The sequence below is a fragment of the Nilaparvata lugens genome, chromosome 3, assembly GCF_014356525.2.
Source record: "Nilaparvata lugens isolate BPH chromosome 3, ASM1435652v1, whole genome shotgun sequence".
NCBI classification, from domain to species: domain Eukaryota; kingdom Metazoa; phylum Arthropoda; class Insecta; order Hemiptera; family Delphacidae; genus Nilaparvata; species Nilaparvata lugens.
The window spans coordinates 12312439-12334859 of record NC_052506.1 but is presented as its reverse complement, the minus strand read 5'-3'; the positions used below and the strand labels follow the sequence as shown (position 1 = coordinate 12334859).

Genomic DNA, 22421 nt, shown 5'->3' with positions numbered 1-22421 from the left:
ATAGCTATCCATGGTATAAATTTGAAGAAAATCGTTAGAGCCATTTTCGAGAAAAACATGGTTTTTTAGTCATTATCCGCCATTTTTCTCAAGAATATTACGGAGCTCCTGAAATTTTCCCTGAAATGAGACTTATGCCAGTTGATAGAGCTTATAAATAGCTATCCATGGTATAAATTTGAAGAAAATCGTTAGAGCCATTTTCGAGAAAAACATGGTTTTTTAGTCATTATCCGCCATTTTTCTCAAGAATATTACGGAGCTCCTGAAATTTTCCCTGAAATGAGACTTATGCCAGTTGATAGAGCTTATAAATAGCTATCCATGGTATAAATTTGAAGAAAATCGTTAGAGCCATTTTCGAGAAAAACATGGTTTTTTAGTCATTATCCGCCATTTTTCTCAAGAATATTACGGAGCTCCTGAAATTTTCCCTGAAATGAGACTTATGCCAGTTGATAGAGCTTATAAATAGCTATCCATGGTATAAATTTGAAGAAAATCGTTAGAGCCATTTTCGAGAAAAACATGGTTTTCTAGTAATTATCCGCCATCTTGAATCGAATTTTATTGAATTTCTTATTGTCGGGTCCTCATGGTATAAGGACCTTAAGTTTAAAATTTCAAGTCGATCGGTTAATTAGGAATTGAGTTATCGTGTTCACAGACACACACACACACACACAGACCAATACCCAAAAATCATGTTTTTGGACTCAGGGGACCTTGAAACGTATAGAAAACTTGAAATTGGGGTACCTTAATTTTTTTTTGGAAAGCAATACTTTCCTTACCTATGGTAGTAGGGCAAGGAAAGTAAAAAAGTAACAATAAAAGAGAGCAAAAAGAAGAAAATCAGAACACACAAAGGAGTTGAAAAAATGCTTGCAAAAAATTCATTTTCTCTTGAATTTCTGCAACGAAATTATGTATTACAGTAATTATATTTCACCTGACCACCTTCCCATTTAAAAAAATTATTGATGTTAGATGCAAAATGGCGGATACCAGAAGTAGTTTTTCTATTCAAATAGTATCCCTAATCTAAAATATTGTCAAATTATCCTTGTAGGTAACAGAAATATTAAGCTGTTTTCATAATTTTCATCAACTCTGTATGAAAACGCTAGGCTAGTTAGCACAGCTGCCTATCATTTATCGTCTGGATTTAGCTGTGTAAGTATCCTTATATTCAAAAGAAATTGCGGCCAGAAATAGTCGAGACGACTAAGGCGTTGCACCCTTCAGTCTGCTAGCGCTCCTGGTCGCGGGCTCGAATCCAGCCAGTTGGCATGGACGTTTGATCTTCTCATCAAAGCTCCTGTGTGGGCATCATCCGCAATAATAATAGAAATTTTGTTGGTGTATACTTGTTGCTAGTTAGAGTTCTTTATACTGACTGCTATGACTTCTATCTCATCTGGAGCCAGAGAAATTGTAAGATTATTCAAAACCAGTTTTGATCAAATAAAAAAATATCTTTTCTGTACCGTACGGTTGTCATGAGTTGTAGAAACAGGAGAAAATTAATGAAAACTATGTTGTCGTTTCTTATTTGATGTTATGTTTCACAGTACCTATATTAATTGGCCTTCAAAATTGATAGGATTGATTGAATCAACTTTATTTAGTCCATTGTCTCACATACTATGATTTATGAAAGACCTACAGCAACAGATACACCATATAGGTGAATGCAATATAATAGCCTACCAATAAAATACCGTAGTGTATATTGTTTATTAATGGTCTTACATTATATAAAACTTCTGCAGTTGAAACACATTTTTTCTGCGTACCGGTAATGTATTTAAATATGCATAGGAGTAGGCCTATGGGATTTGAAATACACGGCAGGTGGTAAAATTTTTTTGTAAAAGATTTTATTATAATCAATATTATCACGGAATGGTTTCAGTGGTTTAGAAAAAATTACAAATTGCTTCTAGGTAGAATTTTCTGAAAAATTTTAATCATTGACAATACATTTTTCTAGACAAATAGACTAATATTATATAGAGTAGGCCTACACGGTACTTTTGGTAGTCATATGTATCCGTCGATTTCCTGAATTATCTATTAATATTCATGATGTAGTCTACAACATGCTAGTGGTTTGAATGCATAATTTCTTTTAATTTGATGGTAATATTCATCAATATATTATTCATTGATTTTTACAATCTATACCGTATTAAAATAGCGTTGCCCGTTGCGTGCTCCTTAATAATCTCAACAAATTCGTATCACTCAGTACCAAGTACAATCATAATTCCCGGCTTTCTGTTCAGCTCCACACTCGAAAAGGTTCAGTTTTGTGTGGAACGTCCGGGTTTCAACATTATTTGAAGAGAACTTTCTCTTTATAAACGTATTGAATAACAAGTATCAAGTCATACAATATTATTTTTGTATTTTGTGCAAGTTTATTCGATAATAAAGTGAATCTTTTGCAAAATAATATATTATTCGGTTTATTATCAATTAATTGATATTTCAGGAGTTTCCTCAACTGAACGTCAACTCTCAATAATTTTCAATTCAACAGCTGATTAAAATTTGTTGAGGTGAAAGCTGAAATGGCTGACATAAAGCAAGATATAAAAGTTGAAGTGGAAGAACAACAAAATTTTGCAGTGAGTAATCAAACAGACCCAAAAAATTTGCAGGAATTAACTCAATACGTAAGTTTTAGTGACATAAGTGGCACGTAAGTTATGCTTGATGGAAGATATTGATTTAGTTACAAACATAACCTCAACACGTCGATTTTTGTCAAATCAGTTGTGTATTATTGTTTTACCTGTTTTTTATAGATTTCTTTAGCATTGAATAACTACTTTCTATTTTAATTAGACACTAAAGTAGTAAATTGCTTTGGGTTTTTCATTACTGTGAATTTTTCTTGGAAAGGAATGCAAATACATTCTGATTAATTACCATTTTTGCTCTAATCAAATAGAAGCTTTTAAGCCGTTTGTGCAGAATGTGAACTTTAGTTTCAATTCATAAAAAGGTTTTACAAATTATGATTTCATAATAAAGGCTAATAAGAAAAAATAAATTGCTTGTCTTTACAGGTCGTTAAGAAATTACCTATATTCTGCAGATGCCTCTAGTCTCTACTGTGGATTCAATTCAATTCAATTTTCATTCAATCCTTGACCAGTATTTACACTGGTTAGATTTCGTCATAGAAATTAAAACATAAACGTTCATAAAATTTACAAAACTTTCGAGATGGCATGTCAAAGAGACAAATAAATCGAGTGATCTCCTCTTCACCCAAGGAATAGAGTGGAAGTTTATCTCAAAGCACATTTTAAATTGTTTATCTTCCAATTCACGAACACACAATGGGAGCCTGTTGAATATTTTCAGGGTGCGAATTGGGAAACTGGTGTGTGGTCTGGCCAATCGCAATTGTGGCAGGTCTACATCATTACGTCTTTTAGTAAAATACTCATGAACCTGGCCTCTCACTTGAAATTTATGTAGCTGTTCTTTTAGAAGCACCAACGAGGTAAGCAGGTACTGACTGAAGACTGTGAGGATCCGCAGTTCTATGGCCGGCAATGTTCCAGGTATGGTGAGAATGTTATGATGCGGATATGGAATATCCACATACCTAGATTTACTATCTGATCTTCAATATTTTTCATTCTCATAATTTGAAAAATACTTCTATTGCTACTGGACTTTTCTTCTGCGTTGGCTAATAATTTTTTTTCATTTCAGATTCAAACATTACTTCAACAGACCCAGGATAAACTACAAACAATGTCGGAACAAATAATTACAAGAAATATCCTTTTGAAGCAAACGTAGTAACAAGTATTTAGTAGTGTAATTTTGTAGTAGGTGTTTTTCTTTAGTATACATCCTTTCTGGTTCATTTATTAGATCCTGATACTTGCCTGTAAAGGTTCAATTCCTAATAAATGACTAGCCGAACGTCTATAGTCGTCTGTGTAGTTGACATATATATTATAGTATATGTATACTAAACAGTAAGTTTGGCTAACCACACATTTATTCCACACCTACAAGTAGTCACCTGATATTCGCATACACCACGAAGTCGAGCGCGCTAGCTACAGTACTATCCTCTATCCTACGGCACTGTCAAGTCTTAAGGCAACTGTCACAATGGAACTCAGCCTGCAGTAGGCCTTTACAGTGGAACCACCCACAGACAAGTCTAGTCTAGTCACTCCAGACGCATTGCTGCAGTTCCGGTGGTGCGTGGGCCGGTTATGGCCCGAACGTATCCTCTAACTTGTTTACAAACCTGGAAAATACTCACAGCCCCCAATTGTATACGTCTCCCAGGTAGGCGCTTGCACGTCAACTGAGCGGGCGCCCAAAAAGGGCCGCGAGCATTTTGGAAAAATTGTAACCATTTTTTTGGGTTAAAAGCAGTTTTTTACACATTGATTGTATCTTTATTATTTATTGATTCATACAATAAGTACATCATCAGAACGATCTAGATCCTATCTATTGTCCTATAAATGAATCAATCATAATAATACTTTCAGAGACGGAGGCGTTACTCATGAATCTCAGATACTAGACCCGATCCCCGAAGGGTTCGAAGCCCTGCTTTATGCTTCAGTGGCCAGTCATTAAGCAGGCGGCTCGAGACGCGTCGTTACAGCCGTGAAGGCAGGAGCATACTATTATCACCTATAAATTCATTAGATTCTATACTTATTGGAGTTTTATGATGTATGAACGTTTTGGCGGGAGACGAATTAGATCTGTTGGCTACTATATTGCTTATACGATTTATATCTAATGAAACATCGAATCTAATTAATTTATAGGTTATGTGCTCTAGCCGCGGCGGTTCTAACCACGAGTCTCGAAACTTCTGCTTATAGCCGCGAGTCTCGAGACGCCGCTAAGAAATTGCACCTTTAAGCTGCGTTTACACTAAAGTTATTAACAAGATGTTGACTTAATCCTTATAGATTCTATTAGATTGAACGGAACTTGACAAACAAATATGTTCATCATGTGTATGATAAGTTATGTTCAATCTAATAGAATCCATAAAGATTAAGTTAATATTTTGTTAATAACTTTGGTGTAAACGCAGCTTCAGTAACTTAATTATTGATAACATAGAAAGAAAATGTTCTTATAGAATTTGAATTTATCTAGGCTATTTGAATTTGAATGAATTTGTTTCAAAACAACGCATCATATACTCTTGAAGGGAATTAAGACAAGTAAGTTTCAATAGTATGAAAATAAATGAGTGTGAAAATAAATTTGAATTGAATTGAATAGTCTCATAATTCAGATTACGGTTCATGTGAGTCTCAGTTTTAATCAAGTGGAAACTCTTGTAACATCAACTACATTTGATTTTTCAACCAAGTATCTATTTTTCATACTGCTTCTTATGAATCCTTGGAAGTTGGCATAACGATTCAGAGCGTGCGATAGCTTTTTATATAGAAAATATCTCAGGGGATGGCATCTGGGGGCTAACAAAGCAAGAGAACTACGTAAATCTAACCTATTTCCTCTTTCTATAAACCTAGTAATTTTTTTATGTTAATCACGCCTCATCCATATTTTCTTGTTGTGAGTTAACTGATTATGAAATATCTAATAATATATATGACAGTATTTATTGACCGAGCGAAGTGAGGTCTAAGATTCAAGTCGACGGTTTTGAATGTCTCTTTATGTTTATATGTTCCGCATTTACGGTGAAACGCGGTAATAAATTTTCATGAAATTTGACAGGTATTGAGGTATGTTCCATTTAAATTTCGCGTCGACATGTATACAAGGTTTTTGGAAACTTTGCATTTCAAGGATAATATAAAAGGGAAAGGAGCCTCCTTCATACGCCAATATTAGAGTAAAAATCAGACTATAGAATTGGACTATATGTGTGGACTATTAATTGCATGCAGTGAGACATTCAATTGATAACTTGAAGTAGCATAGTATTTTCTCCCGATTTTTCTCTGCTTTCATCTCGGTAAGCTTTTGATGATAGTAGCATAGCTGTTTACATCAAATCATTAGCATTGTCGATACAACAACCCAAACAGCCATTAGTCGTTTATACACCGATATCTCGCCGACTCGACATAACTGCGCGAGTTCTATTGTTCACAGAACTACTAGTAATTTAGTTGATGTAGTCATTGTGTGTGGAAATACATCTGTGAATGTCAATATATTATTCATCTTTGATTCCTTGACTCGTTGAATACTAGATGAAATGGGAACGCGGATAGATGATTTGGAGAAGAACATATCAGATTTGATGACTCAAGCTGGTGTCGAGGGAACAGAGAAATGAAATGGAGATTCCTGGTGAGTACATATATTTACGAATTCTATTTCAACACAAATGTAAATATTATCCAATTGTCTATAGAATGGACCAACTATGAATTTCACAAGTTGATAGAGATTCCAATGAACCCACTGTATAATGGAAAGTACCTGAAATTTTTATTTTCTCTATAAGCTTCAGAATTCCATTTACATTTGAATATTTGCAAGTAAAAGGAGAAGCAAAATGGAATTGAAACATTGACATTGGATATGCTTTAATTAGGGAAATGTTATGTTAGCTATTACTGTGCAATAATCACCAACATTGCTTTTACCTTCCGGTAGTCGCGCCCTTCTCAATCACACGAGCAGTCGCGTGTTGTATTTTGTACAACATCCAATTTTCCAAGTGTTAAGCTGCGTATACATATTCGCGCTTCCAACCCGCACCGAGCACGCTCCTCCCTCGTACCGCCCTCGTACCACCATCGAACCACAGTCGCTCCTCCCACGCACCTATCATGAACGTAACGGAAGATGTTAGATCTTCTCGCGTTCCCCGGTCGAACCACTGTTGCTCCCCGGTCGATCATCACTCGCTCTGCTGGAGTGACGTTCGGTTGCGGAGCAGAGCGAAAGTCTGTACGCACCGTTATGTTCTCTGTTTACTATCAAAACATATTAATTAATTGTATAATTATTAATACTTTTTCCATCTTCTTGGATTATTTTACGCCTACGAACATTTTGATGGTTACCATTTTTTAGCCCAATAAGGTACATCAAGCAAAGCCATCAATTCTGTGTGATTGGTTCGTTTACAGTCCCCGTATAGAGTCTTTCCCTATCTTATACACTGTCGCGACTAAATGGCACCTAAAGACTGAACCATTGCTCGGTTGATACTGCAACTCAGTGGAGTGATGGGGGGAAGTTTTGGAATGCATAGGTGACTCATTAACGGACACCACCCCATTCAATAGTTTTGTGCAGCAAAAAACTGACACTGTTGTACTTTTTACAACAGCGCGACTGCCGGAAGGTTGCAATGCTGATTTGATCACACGTCCATGCCTGAATCCATGGGGCTGGATTCAAACCCACGTCTATGTGTAGATGCTCCAGGCATCTTGGCTACGCTAAACAGTCATTACAGACGCACACTGCGAAATACGTAGAATACAACACTCTTTTCAGACACCATTTTTATTGAAAATTGAGTGGACTACCACTCGAGAGCGCTGCTGCTGCCTTATAGGAACCATAATTTATAGAATTTCTGGGGAAATTCTATAGAACTGGGACAGATAAAGATTTTGTATTTCCAATATTACGTTAACAGTGACTTTTATGGAATTCTTTTCATATTCTCTGTATTAATTTACGAATTTCATTTGTAGTTCATTGAATGAAGTATCTATTCAATTTGAGAGCTTGGGTAAACATAATTATAGATATCCTTCTATAGTGAAGTCCACATTATAATGGCAGTGTTTGGTTTGCAATGGTATTGCTATCCTTATCTATCATCCAACAAAGCGGATAGCGCTGTCTCTTTCTCGCTTTGCTCTGTTGCCAGATCGTCTTTTAACAATGTAGAATTAATAATTAACAAAATATTCAATCTCAATTATGAAATTATTGAAGAATATAATTTCTTGCTTAATAAAATATAATTGATCATTTTTAACGAGAATGAACAGTTAATACATAGTCTGTATAATAAGTAACCGGACTGACCTCAGGAAATTTTTTATGGGCAAAATATGTACAATTTCTCATTAGATATCTTCAAAGTAGTCCCTATTGGAGTCGATAACACGCTGATACCGGATTTTCAAATCCCTGAACGCTCCGTGGAAGTCGGCAACCTCTATGCTGTCTAAAGCCCTCGTTGTAGCACGTTGAACGTTTTCCAGAGTCCCGAACCGCGTCCCCTTAAGTTGTCTCTTAATCTTGGGGAACAAACAGTCGAGGGTAACATTGCCACATCCTTACAGCCCGGATATGGCACCACCGGACTTTTTTTTGTTCCCCCAAGATCAAGAGACAACTCAAGGGGACGCGGTTCGGGACTCTGGAAAACGTTCAACGTGCTACGACGAGGGCTCTAGACAGCATAGAGGTTGCCGACTTCCAGGGATTTGAAAATCCGGTATCAGCGTGTTATCGACTCCAATAGGGAAATCCTGTATTACATCAATAAACCTGTATCAGCTACCGTCTAAAGAAGGCATTGACAAGACAGAGGATCGGCAACGTTGCTCTCCTATCTTTCTCCACTGCCATTATAACGTGGACCTCACTATAGTAACACAAGAAAAATATGTTTACTCCATTCATCAGTGCCGTATCTTATAATGCTCTTATAATTTTTCCAATCTATGACACTATTATTTTCTAGGAGCCCCTTTTCTTAAGATAACAAAGGCGGAAATGTAAAGAACTCCTCATTGATTCAATTCCTCCCTACATACAGACCTGCTAGTAGTCTTGTAGGGGGATGCCCTAGACTATTTCAAGTATTTGTGAATGTGAGTTAACTTCCATTTCAATTTCAATCTTTGTGAAATGAATGAGTTGGATTGATTGTTGGAAATGAATAAGTTGGATTTAAATTATGGCTGGTTAAATATTTTTGAAATTTGAATATTCTCTTTGTTAGCTTTATTGAGAATTCAAAAAAAGTTTCAATTCAATGTATTCTTTTTAACGGCTATTTATTGATTTTGTATTTATTAGAATATAAATGCAATTTGAAATTGAATGCTCTGGCTTGCACAAAACACATTCCTACCAAAGGCAGATTGGTTGTCCAAAACAGTACAAAAACATTGTTTAGATTTACATTTTTCAATTGGTATAAGTGGAACAATATTGGTGTATTAAAAAATTTAACAATGTTCATCATAGGTCAAGTAATAAAATATTCAAAATTTACTGTATTGTATAGGATAAAAATTTGATGAGAAATTTAAGAAAAATTACTATTGGTAATAGTTAGCTAATCGCAGTTCAAAAATGTTAATTTCGAGTTAGTTTAATAAAAAGTCATCACTTTTCAAACAAATACTTTTGCTACTTGTATTTATATCAAGTAAAGCTTCTTATTAGGAAACTTTCTGAAAATATGGATTAGATTCTAGCTAGAAGTTTTAATAATAATTTTAATAAACACGTTATACATTTTTTGCTGTTTATAGATTTTTTTTAAACAACATCATAGCATAGAGACATAATATTTATCTGATCGTAGTCCTAACAAAAACGAGTGTATCAAAGTGAAAGTTCGTCAAGAATACTTCACTACTGTCAAAACGGTTACCTTGCTCCTTATTGAGTATATCAGATGAAATTCATTTCAATGTTTTGTATTATTGTAACTGATGATGAAATATATTATTGAAATTAATAAATTTGGTAGTTTTCAACTCTCCAACTCTATCTCCCTTCTTGGCGCATTTCATGGTCACCAACTATATACAACATAACCTGTGAATTGAATTGAATTAATGGTGTAACAACATAAACTAGGTTCTAGTGTTATGAAAATGTTGTCTTCTAATCCAACATTCATATTCAACACAGTATTGTTACTTTAATACCATTCAGAAATGTTATAGATCGACATTGATCACTTCATACACAATACAATTGAAGTGATATTTATAATAAAATAAAATCCATTGTATAGGGTGTTTCAGAAAAACTGGTAATTATGAAAGTTAAATAATTTCAAGAAAAACAAATCTTCAAATAAAGTTTTTCATATCATTCAATAGTAAAAATAAAGCCATTTTAGAATAAATAATACCGTAACATTTATTTTTTGAAGATGACATCTTGCAGGTAAATTCCTTTTCTACTTAAACATTCCTGTAGTCTCTTCATCACATTGTCTATGCATGGTTTGACGTAACATTACAACTGGAATACGAAATCGCTTCTCGAATCTTGGCTTTCAATTCTGCAACAACGAAAGAATTGAAAGCCAAGATTCGAGAAGCGATTTTAAATTCCAGTTGTAATGTTACGTCAAACCATGCATAGACAATGTGATGAAGAGACTACAGGAATGATTGCGTGGAAAGAAACATACCTGCAAGATGTCATCTTCAATAGTTATTTGTGCAACTAGTGCGCAAAGTGACAGTTTGCTGCACCGAAAGAAACGGTTTCTTGAGTGCAGCAGAGGAACTTTGCGCACGTATTTCACATTAAGTTTTTCCTACAGTTACCATTGAATATGAAAAGTGGGTAATTATGGGTAAAATTGCCTGAAATGCATCAAATGTTTTTCTGTGTAATTTTATTATTGATAAAAACCTTAATCCTAAAATCCTAAAGACCTCGTTGTCCTTGGTTATAATATAAAATGAATAATAATTAGCTCGTTGTGCTTCGTTGCACCTCTGCTCACTATAATAGCAGCCCAGTCACTGTTACCAACTTCATTTTGATTTTGCTGCACTGTTGCTCCATATAACCTACTAAGTATTTTGCGTTGCAAATCTGGAGTGCAGAAAAATTTTTCCCGCACTAGAGCGGAAAAGTGATTCTTTGCGTTCTGTAATCAGTGCAGCAATGGCCACTTTTCAACGTAACTGTAGGAAAAAAAAAATGTTACGGTATTATTTATTCTAAAATGGCATTATTTTTACTTTTGAGTGATATGAAAAACTTCATTTAAAGATTTGTTTTACTTGAAATTATTTAACTTTCAAAATTTCCCGTTTCTCTGAAACATTATGTATAATGAAAACGCGTTTTTGATGAATTATATTGATACATCAGATCAGTGCTATTCTGACTGAGCTTGGCTCAGGAATCTCCGAGCTTTATGAAATTATAATTGAGTTTCAGTTTGACATTGAGAGGGAACTCAGTGTAGAACATTTCTTTTTAAAAAATGGTTTATTCAAATAATAATAATTTAATGAACAACTACTCCACAAACTTTCGACATAAGAAAATTATGATCTACTATCGTAACTGAAGATGTCTTTACACTTGTATCGTCGCTTTAAGCCTCTGTTTGCTGTATCTATTTTAGTGACGCACACCTTCCACTGTTCTTCGAAAGCACTTTCTGGTATACGAGCATAAAACTGTAAAACCTCTTTTATGAGATTAATTTTATGAGGGTTGAACTGTAGTTTTCCCATTTTGCCGTTAACATTGCAGACTATCCGTTCATCTTTAGTAAATAGTAATTTCATGAGATCACAGGCGAACTGGACTAGACTTCGGTTTCTTGCCCAAACTTGTAAGTGCTCTGTGGAAGGTAGGAGATCTGCATATGGCAATCGCAAATAAGGGTATTGATCCATGTCTCTACCTGGAATGCAAGAAAAGCATGTGATGAAAAACTTGTCATTGATTTTGAAATGAAAATTATAATCAGTATAGAAATCGAACATTTTGTCTCATTGGAATATATTTCATAATAGTAGGCTATTATTCTTGAATTTTACATAAAAATCTATTTGAAATCTATAAAAATTAAACTTGGATATTACATTAATTATTATTTAAAAATGAAACCGTGCTCAAGGATAATAATTTATAGTGCCGGTTGCCTAAAACCCCGTTAATTTTAATCGTGTTTAATTTCACGAGAACCAATCTGAGAAGCCTGTTTTTTTCGAAAAAGCCTTCTTTGATTGGTTCTTGTGAAATTTATCACAATTAAAATTTAACCGGCTTTTGTGTAACCGGCACAAACTCTGCTAATTAAATTCCGTTGACTTGAACTATTCCAACCTTACTCCGTGCATCTATAATTGAATGAGCTACTAATAAAAAATAGAGAATTGATGGAAGTGAAAAGTGGAATTCTTTGCAAATCAGTTATCTATTCTATTATCAGTTATCTAGTTGATTGAATGAGAGTAGATTAAATATGTAGAGAGTGGAAGCATTAAAAAATTATATCTTTAATTGACTAGGATATTTTTCTCTAGTTCAAACTTGAAACGCACAAGTCTCATCATAAAGCATGCCAATTATAATCCTTGAAACCAATAATTGATTTATCATTTATTGTCGAAAGGAAATTTTAAAAATGATTTTCTTCCAATTATTTTAGTAACCATTTTGATGGACAATAAAAGTGCACTATCGTCGCAAACTGCATTCATATTAAATTAATACAATATTCATATCTTGTGCTTCTCAGGCTTGTCAGATGCCCATCAATTGGATGTTTCCAATTTCTGGGCTATCGTTTCCAAATTTTGAACCTTCTTAATTATTGTGATGATTCTCACGAAACGTTTTTTACTTTTTCAAAATCAAATCTATGGTTTACTTTGTGGCCTGTTATAATTTATTGACTTGAACAAATTTATCAATACAATATTAAAAATCATTTAGCAGTGACTGGGATAGAGCAGCAACAGGTTCAGACCAAAACTGCTCTTCTCCAAAATTTTGTAAACATTAACATTTCCAAAAGATATAGGTTACATTTCACTTTCAACAATTTTCAAGTTGCTAAATTATAACAACCATGGAGCTGTTGAAAAAGTTGAGATACAAAAGAAATCTCACTTGTAATTGGAAGATGATGCTCTTCTGTGGGCTCTTCATTTTTCATCCACTTCGATGCTATAAGTCCATAGTTCTCGAAAGGGTTATCCATTTGCGATCTGAAGTTATTCTCAGTGGTATCTTCCTGCTTTATTTCTTCTAGTCGAATGGGTGTCGGTGTTTCGGGCTGAAATGAGCTGCAGCCAGAATCGGGAGCTCTTTTTCGTTTCGCTTTCTTGCTGGGTGGTTCACCTGTTAGTTTACGAATCCGATTTGGTTCATCAAATCTGTTCTCATAGACTGCTGGCTCAGAGGTCTCCTAGAAATTTTAATGATTCGTCTTGAAGGGAAATTAATAAATTCTATTTCACTAAACAAAATTCCTAAAAGACTCATCTATTTCACTATCCATGACGAACTACAAATTAATAATTCGTTTTGAACTATATTGACGACACTACACTACAGTCTAATTTTTGAATAATAGCAGAGAAAACTTCTATAATAGTGATAAACTATTTCACTTCTATAAAGTGAAACTTGTATTCTGTGATAATAGTTATTAAAAAATAGTACTCACGTGTGGAGCGCTTTTGGATTTTTTAAAATCCATTCTCAACACTGAAAATTGGATTGAATCAAATTACGCTTTTGACTGGAAATTGGAAAATTGGAAGAGTGTTGGAAATGGATTTTAAAAAATCCGAAAGCGCTCCACACGTGAGTACTATTTGTTAATAACTATTATTAAAAAAATTGACTGTAGTGTCGTCAATATAGATCGAAGCGAATTCCTATATGAGTTTTATTATTTTGTAATTTATCATTCCCTTCAATTAAGGTATTTTGTAGATGAGTAAATGATATTTCATGTGGTAGTTATAAGACAACAATCATGTTTCCTTCATTAGAACGCATGATCACATTCTTTGTAATCATGTAAAATTCTAAAATATTGTTAATATTTCATTTAGTTATGAAGATATTGGAACCTTCATCTATTAAAAATGATAAAAAAGTTTTTCCTTAGAAATTTGTTCCATTTAGGAAACTTGATAGAATGCATATTTTGAAATTTAAATTTATTCATAACACTGACAATTCACAAAAACAAATATGAATGAACTTAACAAATCAGTATAATAATTTTGAAAAAATTATAAACTAAAATACATAATAAAATATTATCTTCTAATTCTATTTTTAATACTGTACTTCAAAAATTTCACCAGTAAAAAGGTTCCCGAAAGCGTTGTGCTCAGTTTCAATTCAATTTTATGTTTCATGTATATAATACAATATTAACACAGGTTATAAAAAATTCATCAACAATACACATAATAAACACATTACAAAATAATGTCACCAAAATAAACATCTAATATAGTCTCAATAATTAAAAAACAAATATTACTTGCCATTATTGCCTTTCTAATAAATAAAATCAATGGCTTGAAGTATAAATGATTTCTTGTTTACTTAGTAGGTCTAAGTTTGTCTTACCTGTATTTCATTTGGCTTCCATAAGCCTCTTATTTGCAGTTCTTCAGCAAGCCGTAGAAAAGGTGATAACCTTTCCTGTTCAATGAAAACTTCTCCTTTGTAAATAAACGCCAGAATCTTCTTCAAATCATTTTCGTTCGCCCCTGGTAGAATGATCGTTGGATGCTTGCAGCGTGTCTCCTTGTGTTGGGAAGAATAAATTTCGTTCAAAATTTGTTCATTTAATATCATGGTAATTTAATGTCAAATGTTCCATTTAAATTCAATGTTAATATAGGAAGATACAAATAATCTAGGTATCTTAAACGATATCTTTACTCTATGGTAATTGAGAAATGTTTTAACTCTATAGGTTATTATACTCTATTAGAAGAATGTAAGGGAAATAATGGGATTTTTATTGATAATAATATTTTTAATATAATAATTAATAATACTCTCAAATAAGTAACTTACATATTCATATATGCACCGTTTTCATAGATTTTTTTGTATTTTTAAAAGTTTGCTAGTAGGTCGTCTACAATTAATTTTATTGAAAGAATAATTTTATTGCAACAAATAATGGTTGTCGTGTTTTTATTGTCATGAAAGTGTTTTTTTCTAGAACGTGAAAATATCCAACCAAATATTTATGATTTAGTCTGCTATTAGGCAGTCTTATTTTGCATTTAATTCTGTAATTTAAGTATTTTTTTATTTTTAAAATTCAGAAATATTTCAAACCTCTGGATTGATAAATTAACTAAGTTATTTCGGTTTTCGTGTTTTCATTGTCATGAAGATGGTTTTCTCTAGAATGTGAAATTAACCAACCAAATATTCATGATTTATTCTGCTATTAGGCAGTCTTATTTTGCATTCAATTCTGCAATAAGCATTTTTTATTTTGAAAATTCAGAAATATGCCTCTGGATTGATAAATTAACTGAACTATTTCGGTAAGGAACACAATAAATTTGGCTCTAACCTGGAATATTTTCTTGAAGAAAGGGCTGCAAGCTGACAGAATGACCTTGTGAGCATGGAAGGCATCATGTCCAGCTGTTATTGTCACATCGGTCAGCTGATCCTCCTGCCATAGAAGCCCAAAGCTAGATAGTATGCATTCCTGGAAGGTATTCCACTTGAGACACACTTCAGTCTCCGACATATTGCCGTCACCTGAAACTGTGATAATTCCTGATGAACCTCAACAATTTAAAAAAATAATGATTATAAATATGTATACTATTTATCTCATAAATATTTACTGTGAAGCCATAGGAACTAAATTACTGTATAAAAAAGCTTATCAGTACAGTAGGTGTGTATGCAGTAAGGTGTTATTTAATTATCACACTGTTATTTTAAATACTTTTTTCGTCAATGCATTGCATATTATTTGATAGCAATACGATTTATAACCGTGCTCTGAAAACCAAAATAATTGCTCACTTGAATATTATTGAGAACTAACTTATGCGTCACTATTTTTATCATCCCAGTAAGTTAGTTGAATATGAAGAATATTCATGACTGTACAATGTTTTATTTTTAATGCGATCGGTTTTTCCACTCATTTTTCTTATTCAATTTTTACAATTTTAAAACGAGAGACTTAATTTTGATTAATTTATATCTTTCTTATAATAAAACTAAAAATAATACAATTAGAGGAATATCAGGTCTTCTAATAAATGAATTAGTGTGCTGACAAAGTCTAGCAATTTTTTAACTCGTTAAATGAATAATCATAATATTATCCTTGGGATTTTTTTTGCTATTATTCCATGAGATATGTTAATATCCATTCTATCAAACATATTCTGATAAATCTATTAGAAGTCCTATATATTTTTTGAAACCGGTGATTATATTTATATTCATTTTTAAAACATCAAATGTATCCGAATATAAAAATATTTATTTTACTTTATCCAAATTTTTTTCCGTTTTAAAATTGAAAATCTATAATAAAAAAGTATTATGAGCGTGTAATAAATACACATTGACCTTGACTATTAACAATAATATCTTCATATCCCACAACATTATTCTGATTTTACTTTTCTTTATAATTATTATAGTATAGGTAACAACAATGCTAACTTGATTGGGATGAAAAAGGTTTTGCGAGTAAGAATCTCTATAGTGCGGTCCAGGTTATAATGACAGTATTTGATCATTTATGGTTTTGCTATCCTAGTTTATCATTCGACAAAGCCGGTGGTACTATCCTTTTCTAGGTCCACAACGATGCCAATTATGTTTTTGACAGTGTAGAAATATAATTAATTAATGCAGAGAATCGGTATCGCTATTCTTCTATCTTTATCCACTGCCATTATAACGTGGACCTCACTATATCTAATAAGATTATCTTGGTCTTGATAATGATTATGATGATTATAGTTTTCACACACGATAACTGGAAACTTGTGAATAATATAAGTTTCTTACATAAAGTTACTAAATAGTATGTAATTATTCACAGAAGACAGACATGAATGTAGTAGACTATTCGAATTTCTATTATTTTATGTAAACTAAATAATATAGGCTATACAGTACAGTATTGAACAATCTCTATTCCATATCAATTTTATCGTAAAAGTCATTTATCTATCTATAAGAATGATTCAACTTGTAGAGCGAAACAGCGATCCGCATACATTTGTAGTGTAGTTGATTTGAGCGTGCAGCAACTATCAGAGACTTGAACACTTGATTCTATCGATCTGAGAGAGAGAGCAATGTGTAAATCTTGTCTCACCTTCAAGCGGGTTCGGCTGCGACAATCCTTTTGCAAAAAAGACGATCAAAGTTGTATTATAATGGAAACGAAGTGAATCAGATTACTTGGAGTTGAGTTGAGAATGCAAAATGTTAGTTAATACTACTACGTAGTTGGCTCGACTTCGGCCCTGGACTGACTGTGACTGCAAAACGGAGAAACTGCCTCAGACGAGAGTTGAACACGATTTCGTGCCGTCGTGTTAAATGCGTGCTTGCTGTGATGCGTGCTTGTAAGCGTGCGTGCCTAACGCTCACGTGACCTTTCTTGCATGCTTCCTCTCTCTAGATTGCGTGCCTGCCGTTACAAAATAAAAAAGAACGAAATTATCCTCCATTATTATTTAGGCCCCGAGAATTTCGAAGACCTTCAACGCTGAGCTGAATTTTTCATATGCTACACACTAGTAGCACGGCTATAGGTGCCATAAACAAGTCGATTGCATATCGTGCTTCTTTTTTGTTATTGGAACATATTCAGTAGTTACTGCCATATCAGAAAACTGTATGAAAAGTGTGGATTATTGTGATAATTGGGAATCTAAAATCAAACTTTTCGTATATGGGGCGGAGCTCATAAAATTTTTACAGATACCGTATGGGACTTGTGACAGTTGATAGAGCTTTTCAATTACTATTTTAGGTATATATTTGATCAAAATCGTTGGAGCCATTTTCGAGTAAATAGCGAAAAACCCTATATTTAACAACATTTTCGCCATTTTAGCCGACATCTTGAATTGCATTTGATCGAAATTGTTCGTGTCGGATCCTTATAATGTAAGGACCTCAAGTTCCAAATTTCTAGTCATTCCGTTAATTTATTGGGAGATGAGATATCGTGTACACAGACGCACATACACTCATACACACACACACACACACACACACACACACACACACACACACACACACACACACACATACACACACAAAACCACTTTTTTGGACTCAGGCGACCTTGAAACGTATAGAAATTTGGAAATTTGGGTACCTTTTTTCGGAAAGCAATACTTTCCTTACCTATGGTAAGGAAGAAAAAAATCAAGGAAAGTAAAAAGTAATCAGGGCAAGGAAAGTAAAAATCAGACTATAGAATTATCCATCATAAATCAGCTGTTTAATGGACTATAATACTACCCGTTCAAAAACATCGAACATCTTGAAAATGTATCTTTCCATCAAAGTTGTAGGCAGTTTAGTTGCAGCCAGACCTGATAACAGCGCTCACACTCACATTCCGGGACGACACGTCACGGTACGATAGGACAGAAAGCTCTATGTTTATTTTGGATTTCTTCAAGACATTTTAAATTGATAAATTATTTATTATTTTTTGAGAAATCATTACAACAGGTCAATGTAACTTACTGAGCGCGAGGTCTACTGTTCACAGAACTACTAGTACTAGATAATCATATATATCTTAATACTAGATACTCATAGATTTATTTCTATGAGTTTAACTCAACTTTTTTTATTATCTATAGGTAGGCCTACCATATAATTATATACTTACCCTTTTAGTTGATAAGCAACTTTTTCGCAAATTTCCAATTCTTCGTAGACTGTAATTGGTAGGATCATATTGATCCTTGCATCCATGAACTGAGTTGAGCTTTCAAGATTACTGAGCTTCATATTACTAGAGCGGTTTATGAAATCTATTATCAAAACATACTAAGTAGGCCTGCAGGTTCGAGAATTCAATTATTCCATCTATGAAAATTTGTGTCAAATGAATTGACAATACAGTATTACAATTCCATAAAGGAGGCCTGCTACCACTGTATCTAGTATTAAAAACAGTTACTTTATTGAAGTATTACGTTTATTTAGCCTATAGGATTTTTGTATCAATTAGTCCATAATAAAATATACCTGTACTTGCACTAGAAAATTTCTATTTAGAAAAAAATTATTTCACAAAATTATAGTTATTTCACATTCTCCACTTTGTAGGTACAGGTACAAAACTCCGAGAGTGAAAAAGATTAATTTTGAAAACATGTTGATTAGATTGTATAAAATCAATTTAATTCAATCATTGAATAAAATCAATTAGTCCATAATATATACCTATACTTGGACTAGAGAAGTTCTATTTATCAAAAAAAATCTTTCACAAAATTATGGTCATTCCACATTCTTCACTTTCTAGGTACAGGTACAAAACTCCGAGAGTGAAAAAGATTAATTTATTTTGAAAAAAATGTTGGTTAGATTGTATAAAATCAATTCAAGTCAATCATTGAATAAAATCAATTAGTCCATAATAATATATACCTATACTTGGACTAGAGAAGTTCTATTTAGAAAAAAAAATCGTTCACAAAATTATGGTTATTCCACATTCTTCACTTTTTAGATACAGGTACAAAACTCCGAGAGTGAAAAAGATTAATTTATTTTGAAAAAAATGTTGATTAGATTGAATAAAATCAATTAGTCCATAATATATACCTATACTTGGACTAGAGAAGTTCTATTTATCAAAAAATTATTTCACAAAATTAAGGCTATTCCACATTCTCTACTTTTTAGCTACCGGTACCGTGAAGGTAGTTGTTCAAAACTTTGAAAGTGAAAAAGATTAATTTATTTTCAAAAAATGTGATTAGTTTGAATAAAATCATGCAGTTTTAGGTTTGTGTTTGATACAAATAATAATAGACTTTTATGACATGAGATTGTGATAAAGCTGTGGTATCATTAGATAGGAAAGTGAGAGTATTTCAGTGTTTCGCAGTGGGGAGCATAAGAGCCCCCCATTGACGCCTGATAACTCAAAGCTAGAGTTGAGTTTGGTGGCTATCGAGATTGACTCATTCTGAGTTCATAAATCAAATGCCTCGTGCATTAATGTTATATGTTAGCCTGTGTAGTAAATAAACGAAATTTTAGTGAATAGCAGTAGCAAAAATGCCAGTATCCAAAAATTGTGAATTTCGTACCAAAATTGCATCCAGAATAAGTGAACTGCACCTCACTGCCAACACACAAGGTTTTCTTATGTTGGCAGTGCCAAATATTACTTAGATAATATTGTTATACTCAAGTTGCAATCAATGTCTATTTGTATTGTATACTCTTGTAATTATTGTAGAAAAATGTATTTGTAATTTTTGGCATTAAATTCAATTCAAAATGCTTAACTTCTCTAAAAGAAATATACAAAAATATTAACTAGCCCTACACGAATTGATGAAAAACATTATTCTTGAATTTTAATTGCTCAAATAATCTAAGGCATGGCGGCCTCCTTGTGACGACAATGGAAGGGACTGTGGTGGAAGGGAGGGTGCAGGGGCGGAGGAGAGTGAAGATGTTGGATGATGAGGAGGGAAAATACTTCATGTTGAAGAGAATAGCACAGGGCAGAGAGGAATGGAGAAGGAGGAATCATGTATGGAACTGCCCTAGGGCAAAATACTGATGATGATGATGAAGATAATCCATGAACATTGAAGCCTTATTTTCATACAGGCTTATGTTCATAAATTATATTTTTCTCACTAACAATATAGATTGAGCTAAATAAACACTTATTTGAGGAGGAATCAGCAATATATGGACAACGAAATCTATATAATTATATAAAAGCGAAATGGCACTCACTGACTGACTGACTGATTCACTCACACGTACCGGACCAAAAACGTTCAAATTTGGTAGGTATGTTCAGTTGGCCCTTTAGAGGCGCACTAAGAACGGATTTGGAAAATTTTCCAAAGATACGCCCAAAATCTGCGTTTTTCCAGCGTTTTTTTAGCGTTTCTCAGCTTTATCGAGAACAAATGAACAGAAAATGTTCAAATTTAGTAAAGAAGCTCAGCTAGGGTGTAATAATGTTGTGTTATAAGGAATTTGCAATAACGTCAAAGATACGCCCAAAATTAGCGTTTTTCCAGCGGTTTTTTGCTTTTTCTCAGATTTATCGATTACAAATTAACAGAAATCGTTCAAATTTAGTACAGAAGCTAGCTAGGGTGTAATAATGTTGTGTTAGAAGGAATTTGAAATAACGCCAAAGATACGCCCAAAATCTGTTTTTTCAGCGTTTTTTGCGCTTTCTCAGCTTTATCGAGAACAAATGAACAGAAAATAGGCCTATTCAAATTTACTACAAAATCTTAGCTGGGGTTTAATAATAATGTTGTGTTAGAAGGAAATTGAAATAACGCCAAAGATACACCCAAAATTAGCGGTTTTTTGCGTTTTCTCAGTTCTTTTATCAAGTAATAGACAGAAAATGTTCAAATTTGGTACAGAGGTTTAGCTAGGGTCTAAAAATTTTGTGATGATGTGACTCTAATATTTCATCAAAGATACACCCAAAATCAGCGTTTTCCAACGTTTTTCTCAGCTTTTCTGCGTTTTCTCAGTACTTTGACTTTCTGATGGAATGAAGCGGGCGGAGCCCCCTGGCTAGACGGATATGGCGAGCGAAGCGAGCCTGACGGCTAGTTCATTATATGCTCATAATATCCGCAATAGCTGCTATTATTACATTGTATCTAGAGTAGCCTTCTCTTATGATCCTTTTTACTTCTTTCTTCTATCCTACAGTAACTTAATAATCATTGGTTACCGTATATAGTTACTGTATTGTATCCTAGTTCTTTCTTAATTTTAATATTGATTATTATGTACGTGATAAAGGTAAACTTGGAAGTTTCATAGAGTTGGATCAGGGTGTGTCTGAGAAAATGATTTATTTGAAAAAAAAAAATCCCAAGCAGTCTGTTTTGCGGGTCTTCTACACTATCTCTGTGGTGGGACGGGTTGCATCTGAAGGGTCAGCTCTCCAAATATATTTTTCCAACATTTGATTAATTATTTCATTGATGGCCAAGTAAGATCGCTCAGTTGATACATGCAAAGTGTCTTCAGCGCTCGCTATGGAATTCCTCGTTACAAATTCGTAGAGAGCCTTAATTAAACTACATCGTGGGTTAATTAATTTATCAGGAGTGTGGGAGTATTACTGTAGCCTACTTAATTTCAATTTATTTATTCCAAAATACAATCTTAATAAAACAGTATACATATTATATTTAATCCCTCTAGCTATTAGCATAGAGAAACAATAACATAAATAGATATCCCATGGTATAGGGCGCAACTTTTACTGTTATCTCAAGCCGATAGTCCACGTAGTTCTTTCCCGTTAAGCTTTATGACGCTGATAGTCATCATATTGTGCCGTTCATACACCCGGTCAAAACAGTAAAAATCGACAATAATCGAAAGTAATCGGCTTGAGATAACAGTAAAAGTTGCGACATAAACGCCCTATACCA

At 33.4% G+C, this 22421-nt stretch overlaps 2 protein-coding genes across 4 annotated transcripts; one reads left to right on the top strand and one right to left on the bottom strand.

Moving 5' to 3' along the window:
- Positions 1–2347: 2347 nt before the first annotated feature.
- On the top strand, positions 2348–13030 carry LOC111049246 (heat shock factor-binding protein 1). Its single transcript, XM_039425380.1, has 4 exons — positions 2348–2684; positions 3739–3805; positions 6243–6345; positions 13004–13030. Exons 1-3 carry the CDS (start codon positions 2580–2582, stop codon positions 6329–6331), a joined length of 261 nt encoding a protein of 86 aa, XP_039281314.1. The 5' UTR covers positions 2348–2579; the 3' UTR covers positions 6332–6345; positions 13004–13030.
- Positions 11214–17312, bottom strand: LOC111049235 (protein bric-a-brac 1-like). 3 transcript variants are annotated; one of them, XM_039425377.1, is made up of 5 exons: positions 17099–17312; positions 15314–15513; positions 14344–14523; positions 12862–13159; positions 11214–11647 (listed from the first exon to the last, which is right to left on the bottom strand). In XM_039425377.1, the coding sequence occupies exons 2-5, from the start codon at positions 15494–15496 to the stop codon at positions 11283–11285; spliced, it is 1026 nt and encodes a 341-aa protein (XP_039281311.1). In that variant the 5' UTR covers positions 15497–15513; positions 17099–17312; the 3' UTR covers positions 11214–11282. The 3 variants fall into 3 exon arrangements, with proteins under 3 accessions (XP_039281311.1, XP_039281312.1, XP_039281313.1); XM_039425378.1 differs by having other exon boundaries at positions 15314–15534; positions 17099–17290; XM_039425379.1 differs by having other exon boundaries at positions 15314–15507; positions 17099–17290.
- Between the last annotated feature and the right edge of the window lie 5109 nt (positions 17313–22421).